The sequence below is a fragment of the Lichenostomus cassidix genome, chromosome 3 (genome assembly GCF_008360975.1).
Source record: "Lichenostomus cassidix isolate B80296 chromosome 3, HeHo_3.0, whole genome shotgun sequence".
Lineage (NCBI taxonomy): Eukaryota > Metazoa > Chordata > Aves > Passeriformes > Meliphagidae > Lichenostomus > Lichenostomus cassidix.
The window spans coordinates 4,427,923-4,440,637 of NC_139483.1; the positions used below are offsets into that span (position 1 = coordinate 4,427,923).

The following is a 12,715-nucleotide window of genomic DNA, read 5'->3' on the forward strand; positions in this document are numbered from 1 at the left end:
TTTTCGGCGGAGGGATGAAGCAGACCGATCCCTCCCCAAAAAAGCCGATTTTCCCCGAAAAAATAACAAGTCCGGCGGGGGGAGGGGGGTGCGTGGGGCCCTCCTCGGCCCTGTCACCCCGTGGGGACACGGCCGGCTCCACGCAAGGCTGGCCCGGGGGATGCAGGGTGGCTGCCGCGGCCGCAACGAGAAGTCGCGCAAAACCCTTCCGTCGTTGTTACCGGTTCCTTCGCTACTACTTTTTCCTTGAAAGGCAGCTTCTTAAAAAAATTAAAATTCGTGTTAAATGGCGGAGAGCCCCGGGCGGGGTGAGTGGGGTGCACAAGGAGCGGGGCGGGTTTCAGCACCCGCGGGGCTTTTTCCTCCGCTCGGGAATAGTTGAGGCGACCCCCAAAGAGGAGAAAGCGAACTCACGGCAGCGACAATCACCACGACAAGGTGTAAAAAAACACCCCCGCTAGCAGCTGTCGGGGCCGCCAGTCGTGCTCGAAAGGGAGAGATGGAGCTCCCCTTTTTGGGGTGCCCCGCACGGCGGCCGCACCCGCGTTCCTCACAAAATCACAGGAGCAGCGGGGGGGTTTTATTCTTTATTTTTTTCTTTTTTTCTTTCTTTTTTTTTTTTTTTTTGTAATTCTGAAGGTCTCCCTCCCCCCTCCCTTTTCCTCTTTTATTTTAGTTGTAGGTAGACAGGACCACTCTGAATGGCGCAAAAAATTTCTGTAAACAATGACGCACAAAAAACACCTCCCCTCCCTTACCCCCCGCCTCCCCCCGAAATGAAACCGAACCCCCCCAAAAAAAATGGAGGGGAAAAGAAACGGCAGAGGGAAAAAAAACCATAATAATAATAATAATAGCAATAATAATAATAATAGCAATAATAATAATAATAATAGCGTTTCCCTCTCCATTCCTTCCCCCGCAGTTTCGATTTTTAATTGCTGGAGCATCAGTCTGTCTCCTTCTCTCTCTCTCTCTCGCTCTCTGTTTATTATTTTCGCGTTTTCCTCCGTTTTCGGGGCGTGCGCGGGGTGTGCCCTCACCAAGTCCATTGCTGCGCCTGTACCAAGTGGTGCGCTGTGGGGTACTGGGGGCTGCCGGCCGCGCTGTACTGCGCGTTGTATTGCATATGCTGGAGAGACTGGGCGCTATAGGCCGAGAAGGGGATGCCCGTCTGGAAAGTCGCGGCTGCCAAGTCCTGAGCTTTGAGCGTGTGGCAGGGCTTGCCGTCCCTGACTAAGACCGGCACGGCCACCCGCCGCGGGGAGGGAAGAGGAGTCACTTCCATACCTTTCTCGGCCCGCGCCCGCTTCATCTTGTAGCGGTGGTTCTGGAACCAGATCTTCACCTGCGTGGGGGTGAGGCGGATCAGGCTGGCCAGGTGCTCCCGCTCCGGCGCCGACAGGTACCGCTGCTGCCGGAACCGCCGCTCCAGCTCGTAGGTCTGCGCCTTGGAGAACAGCACCCTCCTCTTCCTCTTCTTGCCCGCGTCCCCGCCGCCCGCCGCTTCCTTCTCGTTGTCGGGCGACTCGTCGGCCGACGGCTCCGGGGACTTGGCCGAGGGGTCCTGGCCGCCGCCGCCGGCCGCCAGCCCGTGCACTGCGGACAAGCCGTGCCCGGTCAATGGGGGGACGGGCCGGGGGGGTGTCCCTCCGCCGCCCCCCGCATCCCTCCCGCCGCCCGGCCGGGGCTCAGCCAGCCGTGTGGAGAACCAAACCCCCCCATCCATCCATCCATCCATGGCCCCCCAGCACCCTCCCCGCCGCCGGGGGCAGCAGGAAGCGGCGCTGCCCCGTCCGTGGAGAGGCCGGGAGGCAGCGGCCGGGACGAGCCTCAAGCCCCCCATCCAGCCCGCATCCATCCCCCACAACCCCCCACGGCCCCCGGTCCCCGCTGCCCCGTCCCCCGGCACTCACGGGAGTACTGGATGCCCTCGGCGCTCGCCAGCCAGCGCGTGTAGGGATTATCGCTGTTATCATAGAAAGGGCTCTTCAAAGGCAGCGTCGGAACAGTGTCCAAGGGGGTTTGTCCCAAAACTCCCGCTTTCCTGGGCGGCTCGGGCGCCTCGCTCTCCTCCTCGCCGCCCTCCGCCGAGCCGTCCTCATCGTTGGTGTCGGGGAGGTCCAAAATGTCCTTCACCGAGAAGCCCGTCTTTGTGTTGGTCAGAGACATGTTCCGGCCAAATTCCGGCTGGGAAAGTTGGAGCCGCAGCTTGGCCGAGCCGCCGGGTCACGGCTGGGCACGCACACGCGGAGCGGCGACAACGACACCGCGCAGGGACACGGGGAGGGGGTGGGGGGGGGGCACGGCACGCGTGGAGGAGGGAAAAAAAATAGAATAATAATATGGATTTATAGAAAAATAAGCGGCGGGGGTTGTGCGAGAGAAGCGGCCGCAGCAGCGATGGGTCTCTGCGGTGGTGGTTGTTCTGCCACGGGGGAAAATTCCGAGAGCGGGAGCAGCAGCTGGTTTCGGGAATAGTTTGTAACTCCAGGGAAAAAGGGGGAAGAGACGCCAAAAAAAAAAAAAAAAAAAAAAAAAAAGGAAAAAAAAAGAAAGAAAAAAAAAATCACTTCTGGATCTTGTTCAGCCGCGCCGAACCCGCGCCTGTCGCTGGAAAATCCCGAGCCATTGCTGGAGCGAGGAGTCCATATAAGGCTGGTCCCCACACATGAACCTGCCGAGAGGAGGGAGAAAAAAAACCTACATTAAACCCAGGAAAGGTTGGCCACGTGTGGGCGGGTCTTGGAAGTCAAGTGGATGAAGACAGTGTTTGCAGATGTGAAATTGCGGGTTTTGGGCGAGCTCCGAGCTTCCACCATTGGTGATGAGTGGTATAACGTGTCAGTTAATTACCGGCGTGGGGAGGGCCCTTCGCGCGGGGGGTGCGCGTGTGGCGGCGCCGGGGGGGGAGGGAGGGAGCGGCGGAGGGAGGGGGCGACTTCCCAGCTTTTTTTGAGGGCACCATTTACATACAAAGAGCTCCGCACCAGCCCGACGCTCCTCACGCTCCAAAGTGTGTTTTCCACCGATGTTTTCCTCCGAACGAGGGGAGGGAAAAAAAAAAAAAAAAATATATATATATATTAATTGCGAGGGGGTCGTTCCCACAGCCCCGCAGCCGCGCAGCCTGCGCGCCCCGCGCTCCCGGCCCCGCGCGGGACCGAGGCGGCTCAGATGGCAAGAGCCCAACTTATCTAACCCGCCTAGGTCAATATTTTGGTTGGGGCTTAGGGATGAGCGCTGGAAATTAAACAGCGAGTAATTGATTCTAGTTTGCTCCGAAATTAAGCGAACTGGCAAAACGCGAGCGTCAGGCGCGACCCGGCGAGATCCGGGGGGTGATTATTGGGGATGGGGTGGGGGGAGTGTGTGCTTATTTGAAGAGGTCTCATTGATTTTGCCACCTTCCTCCAGGGGAATAAATCCAGCCCGTTGGGATAATTCGATGGACTGGCGCCCGATGGACTCATACACGACTGAATTATATATATTTTTTCCTTATGTGTATTTTTCTCTTTCTTTTTCAGGACCTGGGGAAGGAGGGAGGGGGGCAAAGAAGGGGCTCGTTCCCAGGGGAAGGCCGGCCCCCCCCCGGTGTCACCGCGCTCGTCCTCAGCCGCGCTCGGCTCCGGCCCCGCGGAGCCCGCAGCGCTCCCGACCGCGGGGCTCCCCGTGCCCTGCGCGGGATGCAGAACCCCCCCAACTTCTCTCTGTCTGCCACCAACTTTTATTTTCATTTCCTTTCTTCCTTCCTCCCGTTCTCCGCCCTCCCCGAGGAGCCTTGGCCGTGCGCATCCTCACGGGCACGGCCCTCACCGTCTTCCTTTTCCCCTTCTCTTCCTCCCTTCCTTTCGCTTCCACCTCTTTCCCTTTCCCATTCCTTTTCCCTTTCTCTTCTTTTCCATCCCTCTGCCTTCCCCGAGCCGCCCCGCAGCTGGAGCACCGCCCGGGCCGGGCTGGAGCGCGGGGGTGTCGGGGATGCGCGGGGCGATGCGGGGCACGGGGCTGTACAACCCGGGAAGGGGCTTCCCTCCACCCCCTCATTTCTGGGCGAGAAAAGTTGCCCGAGTTTCCCTTCCGGGGGGAAGGAACCGCACCGCCGCCGGCTGAGACGCTGCCTCAGCCTTCCTCCTCCGCGCCCATCAATGCATCCGCACCTTCCCCTCCTCTCCCTCGCCGCTCCCCCCACTTTTGCTGCCCCAGCCCCCAGCCTGCCTCCCATAAAGTATGTGATGTGGCTGACAATGCCCAGGGATTTTTTTTTTTCGCCCTTTTTTTTTTTTTTTTTAGCGAGCCCCTGCGCGCATCCTGGGTGGTCGGCCCCGCGCAAACACAAATACAACCCGACGGCTAAGCTGGGGACAATGTCCGCAATGTAGACAAATGTCCGGCTCCTGTTGGAACCCTTTGTCTCCGCGCAGTTTTTGCATTTATTTCAGTGGCGAAATAATACGTGATTGACGCCCTCTTTCAGCGCGCCCTAACTGTTGGGAATAAATCTGAGGTTGTTCCTAGTTGTCATGGTATTCAACCTCACTCAATGGCTATCTCTTCATCCATTGCGGAGTCCTCCTCGATATCGAGGGAACCCCTTCGGGCCGCCCCCTCCCGCTCCTCTGCCCCGCGCCCGCGCAGACACCGCCGATTCCCACTAAATCTTGGCGTTACTGACGGATTTATTCAGCCCCCCGGCTCGGATGGGGCAGGAGGGGGGTTAGTTCCACTGGAGGGGAAAAAAGAGCAGGGAGAAGGGCGATAATCGCGATAGAGGCGGGACGGAGAACCCCGACAGAAGTCAAGCCCGGGGAGGGAAGGACAGAGCATCTCCAGGGCAGCCAGCGTGGGCCGGGCGCGGCGGGGCTGTCCAATCAATAATAATAATAATAATAATAATAATAATAATAATAATAATAATAATAATAATATTGCAGGCTCCCACACCCGAACATGAAGGGATGGGCAAACGCCACACCACGGGCAGAGTGTCTCGCAGAGCCCTGGCGGCGCGGGGCCCGCGGGAGGCTGGACACAGCCTCGGGGGTCGCGGCCCCCTCCCCATGCGCGGACATCGCTGCGCACCGCGGGGACGGCCCGGGACACCGTGACGTCACCGGCAGGGGGTGACGTCAGAGCCGCGCGGGCCCTTTGACGTCAGGAGGGGTCGCTGGGCCGGGATGCTGGCCCGCACCGGGGTCGTGCTGCGCGGGAGGAAAACCCGACGGCAGCCCCGCGGCTGTCGCGACAGGGCCAGGGGGGTGTCCCCAGGCGCCCTTCGTGCCTCGTCCCCCCCAGCAGCCGCAGGGCGCCCACCCCGCGCTCCCCGCGCCCCTCGCCCGGTCCCACGCGTGGCGGGGATGCTCCAGCGCAGGGGACAGGGGGTGACAAAGCCAGGGGAACTGCGGCCCTCCTGCCCCAGCCTCCGGAGGCCGCGGAGCGTATGGCAGGGTCGCAGTGGCGGCCCTCGGGGACAAGTGGCTGTGCCCACGGGGACCGTTCCCTCTCTGCCTTCACGGGTGGCTCCCGGCCGGCCCTCGCCCCCGCGCCCCGGGCGGCGCCCGTGGGGTTAAAGCTGATTTTTCTGTCTTTTTAGGATCGGGGAATGGAAACTCCGTGGTGATGCGCGAGGGAACGAGGCCTCCCGAGCCGCTCCCGGCAGTCACTCGTGGGCTCGGCCGCCGCGGATGCCTTGCGGGGAGCGGAGGAGAAGCCGGCGGACCCTCCGGCAGCGGGGTCTCGCCGCGGGGGTCGTTTTTAAGCGGTTTCGTCGAGCTTCTCCTCCCGGCCGCGGCCCGCGGATCCGGCTGCCCGCACGGCGCCCGGCGCTCCCCTCTGCTCTAAGGCAGCGGAGCCCCAGCTCGGCTCCCTTCTCCGCCGAGCGGCATCCTACGCGTGTTTCACATATAATACAAGATAATCGGTGTTATTATAAAGTGTAAGAATATATATTCTAGAGAGAAATGTCGGGAGGGGTGCTGGGCAGCAGCCTGCCGCTCTCCCTCCCCTCCCTGCCCGCACCGACCCCGTCTCCATTCCCATTCCCATTCCCGCTCCGCGGCTCCGGGAGCGGCCGACAAGTGGATCAATTTATTGTTTGATGGAGCCAAAGATGCGAGATATTGTTTTGCCTTCCCTCCAGCCGGCAAATAAACAAACGGAGCCGGGCTGCACCTTGCCGCTCGGCCCGGATTAGCGGAGCCCACACAAAGCCTTTGTTAGGGGACAGGTTGATTTTATCTCCTAGAATGAGATCCACTTGGAATGGCAAGAGCAGCCCGTGTCCTGATAATTGTTATGAGGAGCTTCACCTCGGGAGCATCCCTGTAAGTAACACCCTCTTTGTTTTAAAGTGTGGCGGAGGAGAGGAGAGCCGCCACAGGAGAGGGGACAGCTCCCCTCGGCCGTAGGAACCAAAATCAAAATTAAAAAATCTGAGCAAAACGGTCTCAGCGAAATAAACCCCCCACCCGCGAGATCCGCGCTCGGAGGGTTTTAAATCCCATTTTCCAGCGCTGGAGAGGAGATTCTCCGGCTCGGCCGTGGCTCTGGCTCGGAGGGGACCAGCCACGCCAGGCCGTGGGCACGGAGCCCACGCCACGGGATTGCCTCGCACCCCGGCAGCCCGGCCAGGGAGGGGGAGAGAGTAAAAAAACAAAAAATTTTTCCTAAAATCAAGAGGAACCAGAGCCTCCCGAATCCTCCGGCGTTTACGGGAACTTAATTGTAACAGAGTTTCTGCGGGCTGAAATTCCTGGCTCGTTTCCTGGCTGAAAAAATGGCATTAGCAAAGGAGTTAAGGATGTTTCGTGGGGAAAGAAGAAAAAAAAAAAGCGGGGGGAAGATCGCCCCGCACGCAGAAAGGGAGTGAGCAGCAGCATTCCCTATGGAAGCTTCAGGGAAAGCCCCCGCCGCCCCCCAAAATCCCGGCCCCGGCCTGCCTTTCTCCAGCAGACAATTAATTCTTCTCCAGGACATAGGAATCTAAATGAGTTTCCCTATTCTCACGATTGCTCTATCTCCTTCCCCCCGAAGCTTCAAAGGCGGAGAAATCCTTCCAATTCACCGATATTCCTTATAAATCTGTAGATGTGGATCTGCCCCGCAGCCAAGCTCCCGAGGTGGCGAATTGTCATAGAAATTGGGATTTCCCCCCCCCTGCTCCCTGGGGGCCGGGGTTATGGCAGAGCCGGAGGGCACATGTTAGGGCTTTGATAAATGCACTTTAATGAGATTTCGGAAATTATTGCCCATAGTGATGGGGACAGTGGGCTACGGGCACAAAGCCGGGAGCCTGCAGCCCCCCGACCCACATTTTGTCTTCTTTAATTCCCCCCCTGCGCTGGCGGGGAGCTGTAAGCCCGGCCCGGGGCTCCCTTCCCCTTCCCGGTCTATTCTAAACCGGTTTACTCGCCGGACAAACGGGGGTCTCCCCCCCCGGAGCCCCCCGGCTCTGCCCGTCCCCGTCTCTAACGATTCAACGTGTCCCAACGAGATTAAGCTTTGTCAGAAATGATTTTTTTCTCCTCGGCAAGGAAATCCCGGGCCGCTCGCCCTGGGGCGAAGGGAGTGCGGCGGGATTTACTCTCTTATCTGAATTCACTTTCCACACCCGCACGCACACCGCGGAGGGCTCCGCGCCCAGGTCACCGCCGGCTGCATCTCGCGAGTGGGGGGTGAGGGGAGCCTCCGAGGAGGTGCCCGCACGCCCTGTGAGGGTGGGGGGCACCAGGGGCCGGGTGGGGTGACCCGCATGGCCTCGGCTCCAGCAGCCGGGGCCGAGCCAGGGGTACACGCGTGGCACGGGCAGGGAAGGGAAAGGGTGAAGGAGGAGGGGGCAACGCCGGGGCCGGGACCATTCCCGGTCATTCCCGGTCCTCTGGCGGACTCTGCCGTCGCAGCCGAGAAGTGTCCCGCTCCCGGGGCAGGGGGGAGCCGGGCTCCCCCCTCCCCGCGCTGCCTCCGGCCCCTCGCCCACCCGTGGCCGTGGCCGGGGCGGTGGTGGTGTCGGTGTCGCAGCCGCGCCGTCGGGGCCGGATCCGCGCCCCCCCTCAGCGCTCCCCATCAGCTCCCACCTGCGCGGAGCCCCCTCCAAGGCCCTTCGCACCTGCTGCTCCCGCGCCGTGACCCCGCTGTCCCCTCTGCCCCCGGCCCTCACCTGGCCGGGCGCTCCAGCCTGGGGTTCCCCCCGTCGTTCCCGGGCTCACCTGGGCGGCTCCCTACTTGGGGGGTCCCCTCGCCGCCCCCCGGGGCTCACCTGGGCGGGGGTCCCGAGGCGGGGGGTGCCTAGGCGGGGGGGCTCCGGCGGCGGCCCCCCGCCTCCCGCATTGTCTCCGCCGTGTGCCGGGGCCGCTCCTCGTCCCTCCGGCCTCACATCCCCCGCGCCGCTCGCTGCCCTCCCCGGCGGCTGGCGCCGGGCGGAACACCGGCCATATGCTCCGCGGCCATAAATTGGGAAGAAGCGCAAACACGCCGGTTCCTGGGTGGCTCTTTTAAGGCTGAGCCGGCCCCTCTCTCCCCCCGGGGGGCAGAGCCCTCCCCCCGGCCCCCCTTCCCTAAAGGAGCCGCTGGCTGCGGGTCCCGCCGCCCCCCCCGCCCACCTCCCCGCTCCTTCGCACCCCCCGCCCGGGCCGGCCCGGCCGCCCGCTGGCCGTGCGCGAATGGCTCGGTAGCCAGGGCGCTGCGCGGCCAAACAGCCAGATGTGGCACGTTATTGATGTGGGGAAGCTCGTTTACATTAGATAGGCTGCTGATCCGGCCGCTGATAGCGCCGGTGTGCGGGAGATCAGAGCTGCTCTGCCGCGGCCGCCTCCCGCCGCAGCCCCCTCCCCTGGCCCCCTTTTTGGGGTCCTTTTTGGGTTTTAACGTAATTAAAATATATATATATATTATTTTGAGGGGAGAAAAGAAAATGTGATGGAGTTGAGGACGAAGGGTGGTGCTGCCCGGCTTCCCTGGAGCCAGGGATGAAGAGCTGTCTTAGAATCCTGGAATATCCCGAGTCGAGGGACACCCACTAAGCACACCGAGTCCAGCTCCTGGACAACCCTAGAAGTCACCCCGCGTGCCTGAGAGCGTTTCCCAAACATCCCGAGCTCGGTGCTGCGGCCCCTTCCCAGCGGTGCCTGGTTGCGGGAGGCTCCTGCCCAAGGTATGATCCCACTGCGATTCCAGACAGGATGAAGAGCTCCCAGCTGGCCGGAAGGGCTTCCTGGGCATCCCATGTCCCTTCCCAAGGGTTTGTAGGTGACAGACAAAGTCGTGAGGCAGAGCCACCTCTGGTGGCTGCTGGGGACAGAAGGAAGGTGACAGAGCTCCTGCTCCATCCCACCTGACCCGGATCCTCCCCGGCACCTGCCCTGTTCCTGGAAAGACCTTGGAGTGCTGTGTGAAAGTCCCGGGGGCCAGGACAGATAGGGCTCGATGAAATACCCTGGTCACAGGCAGCTCCAGCAGAGCTACCCGCAGATAAAGTGATTGATCCCCACACCGATCAATAAAGATCTTGTTCCAGGCAATTAATAACTTTGCCGAGCTTGTTTTGCTTGGATAAAGTGCCCGGATTGCTGAGCGAGGGAGTGAAATTGGGGGAGAAAACAATCCTGTAATTTTATGTTGCCCACATAAAAATACCAATCAAATAACGTTGATTTACAGACATATCTATTTGCATAAAGAACCTTTATTTGCATAAATCTTCAAGAAAGCAGGAAATTCAGGGTGGATGTCCTTGCTCCATCCCTAGGGAATGCTGCACAGAGGGATTGGAGTTACACTTCTATAATTCTGGATGTAGACCAGCTCCAGCTCCTGCCTCCCCACATCCAAGCAGGAGGGAAAGTCCAGGAAAAGGCAAGGAAGCAAGTTGGGGTCCCACAGCTGTCCCTTGGCATAGTGACAAGCTGTGTCAGGCTGTGCTGTAAAACCTGGACTATGCTGAAAACCAGGTCCTACTTTATTAATAGAAAGTTCCTATTTTATTAATAAATCCACTTTTATTCATTATTTTTACTTGGAGGGTGTTTTGGCACCTGATGCGTGGATCCCACCGTGCCCCAGAGCTGCTGGAACCAAACCAGCAGGCCCAGGGATGGAGAGTGAAGTGGATGATGCAGCCTTGTTTCGCTCAGCCTTGGAAATCCCGAAACGTTCCATGGGGAATACCTTGGAGGTAGGAGGTCTGGCCCCCAGTTTGGGGAGGTTGGGATGGGCTCCACCTCATGACAGCATGGCCATTCCCAAGTATTTGCAGTCACTCAACTCCTCTAAAGCAGAGACTGCTGGCACCTCTTTGTGTCCCGGGATTGGGAGTGGCCTGGGAGCTCTGGCCTTGGAATGCCCAGGTAGGCTAAAACAACCCCAAAATTCCCTGGCTGAAGGGATGTATTTCCACGTGCCATCCACAGTCCTTTCCCAAAAGTGAAGGAATCTAGAGTGCCCAAAGCTCAGAGCTCAGGAAGGCAACACCGTGACACGGAAGGGCTGCGGAAGAGTGGGAACTGGAAAGCATGGCTGAGCTGTCCCTTACTCCAGCCTGGCTTTTAGGGTGAACCAAAAAGATGCCCAGTCCACCCCAGCAGGGAATGTGTGGGTGGAGATGGGAGCAGGATGAGGGGCTGGGGAGCACCCTCACCCCGCTTTACAGCCCGGGCTGTTTGAGGAGCCAGAGCCTTGTCCCTGCCCGGGGCTGGGCACACCTGGGGGTGACAGATGGCCCCGGGCTGTCCCCAGGCTGAGCACACAGCACAATCTGCTGCTCCTGCTCCCGGCACCTGGAATGGGGTAGGGAAGCAGGAAACCTGTGCAGAGGGAGATGGGAATCGCCCCGTCCAGCCAGGTGTCAGCTGGAAGTGGCATCCACTCCTCATTTCGTGAAACACATCATTTCATTTCATTTTATTTCGTGTTCTGCTGGTGTTGCCCTGGGAAGGAGCAGGAGCCAGTGGTGGTGGGAGCTGGTGGGGACACAGCAGCCCCAGGCTGTGACACCAGCCAGGGAGGTCCTGTGACAACAGCAATTTTGGGGACACCATGGGGATGCTGTGGCCTTGCCCTGTCTCACCTGCCTGGCAAAGCAGGGAACATTTCCCAGTGTTTCCAAGTAGAGATACATGTTCCTGAGGCAGCAGAGGGATTGGTGACACCAATGCCATTCCCAACTCAGACTGGTTTTCTCCTCCCCTCTTCCCTGTCTCCACAGCCAACCTCAGCCTTTCCACGCACACCCAACTTTTTGTATGGAATTCGCCGCCGCAGCGTTGGGCTCGGAATCCCTCTGGAAGTTGCTCTGGATGGATTCAGCTCCCAGCATCCCACCATGGGAGGCACTTCTCCAGCTCCCCTGCTCCCACCCACAGCTGCGGATACCGACTTTCGCCCGGGACGCTTCGCTCAACTCCGCCGATCCAGCGGGTGAAACAGATTCCCTGGTGGGAAAAACCAAGCAGGTTGGGCAAAAAAAAAAAAAAAAAAAGGCAAACCAAGTGACAGTGACGCGGTAAACCCTGGGAGCGACGCGGAGCCACCGGCGAGGCGCAGATAAGGAGCGCTCGCGCCGTATCGCGGGTGCCCCATCAATCACGCGTCCATCTCCCGGCGCCCGGACCCCGGCAGCGGTGGGAACGCGCCGGTGGGATCGCTGTCAGCCGGGATCAGCCAGGCTGTGGTGGGAATGCTGCTGATGCCGCCCTGGAGCCCAAGGGGAGACCGCAGTGGTGGTGTCAACCCATCCCTTGGGAAGGGAGCAGGGAGGAGTGGGGCCAGTGCTGTTCCCAGTGGAGAAAGGGCAGCAGGGGAAGGTTAGGATGGATAGGAGGGGAAGGTTTTCCATGCAGAGGGTGGTTGGGCACTGGATAGGCTCCCCAGGGAATGGTCATGGCTCCAAGCCAACTCAGGCATGCTCAGGGTGGGATTGTTGGGGTGTCTGGGCATGGCACAGCCAGCCAGGAATTGGGCTGGATGATCCTGGTGGGTCCTTCCAGCTCTGGATATTCCATGATTCTGTGATGCTCTGGCAGATCACAAGTGCTGCTTGGCTCATTTTCCATCTGGGCTTGCCCATCACTGGTGGCACTTCCTGGATTTCCACATGAAAAACTTTGGTGAGAGCAGTGGCTGCCGACCCTCCCAGGAATTCCCTGTGTGCCACAGTGGAACCTGGTGGGAGCAAGTCATCAGTGCCATGTGCTCCAAGGACACCTCTGGGAATCCCTGACACATCCCGAGGGACAGCGTGGCAGAGACACAAAGCTAGGCTGGGAGGGCCTCGTTCATTCCCAGGTTCTTCCACTTCTGCAGGAATGGGTGATAGGAAAAGGGGAGCCCCAGCAGAACAGGGGGCTGATCCTGGTGGGAGGATGGACAAAACCTATTCCCAGGGATTCTGTGCCTTGCATCGCAAGGGAAATTCCTGCCACAGCCTCCCCAGCCAGGAAAAGGAGAGTGTGAGGAGGAGGATGATGAGGAAAACAGCCACATCCATAGCTGAGGAATGGGAATGGGACATTGATTTGTGGGGGACATCTGGGGCAGGGCCAGGGAGCCAGAGGGCTCAGGACCACCTGGGAACAAAGCACCCCAGGATTCCCTCATCCCTGATCCCGAGGGCAGCACCCTCCCTGCCCGGCCCAGCTCAGGCTCTGGGGCCTCCCCTGGCAGCTGCTGGGGAGCAGAAGGCAAGGGAGAGGTGGCAGAGCTGTTACACATTAACCGGGACAGC

General features: G+C 60.1%; 1 protein-coding gene across 1 annotated transcript; it reads right to left on the bottom strand.

The window, feature by feature from the left end:
* Positions 1-814: 814 nt before the first annotated feature.
* NKX2-2 (NK2 homeobox 2) lies at positions 815-8,471 on the bottom strand. The gene is made up of 3 exons (XM_085054099.1): positions 8,255-8,471; positions 1,917-2,677; positions 815-1,599 (listed from the first exon to the last, which is right to left on the bottom strand). The coding sequence occupies exons 2-3, from the start codon at positions 2,170-2,172 to the stop codon at positions 1,040-1,042; spliced, it is 816 nt and encodes a 271-aa protein (XP_084910225.1). The 5' UTR covers positions 2,173-2,677; positions 8,255-8,471; the 3' UTR covers positions 815-1,039.
* Between the last annotated feature and the right edge of the window lie 4,244 nt (positions 8,472-12,715).

What these genes read in the sequence shown, in the direction of transcription:
- NKX2-2 (XM_085054099.1), bottom strand. Translation starts at nt 2,172, where the DNA reads ATGTCTCTGACCAACACAAAGACGGGCTTCTCGGTGAAGGACATTTTG. An exon ending in CGAGGGCATCCAGTACTCCC is followed by an intron (nt 1,600 to 1,916) that starts GTGAGTGCCGGG and finishes GCTTGTCCGCAG; the next exon opens with TGCACGGGCTGGCGGCCGGC.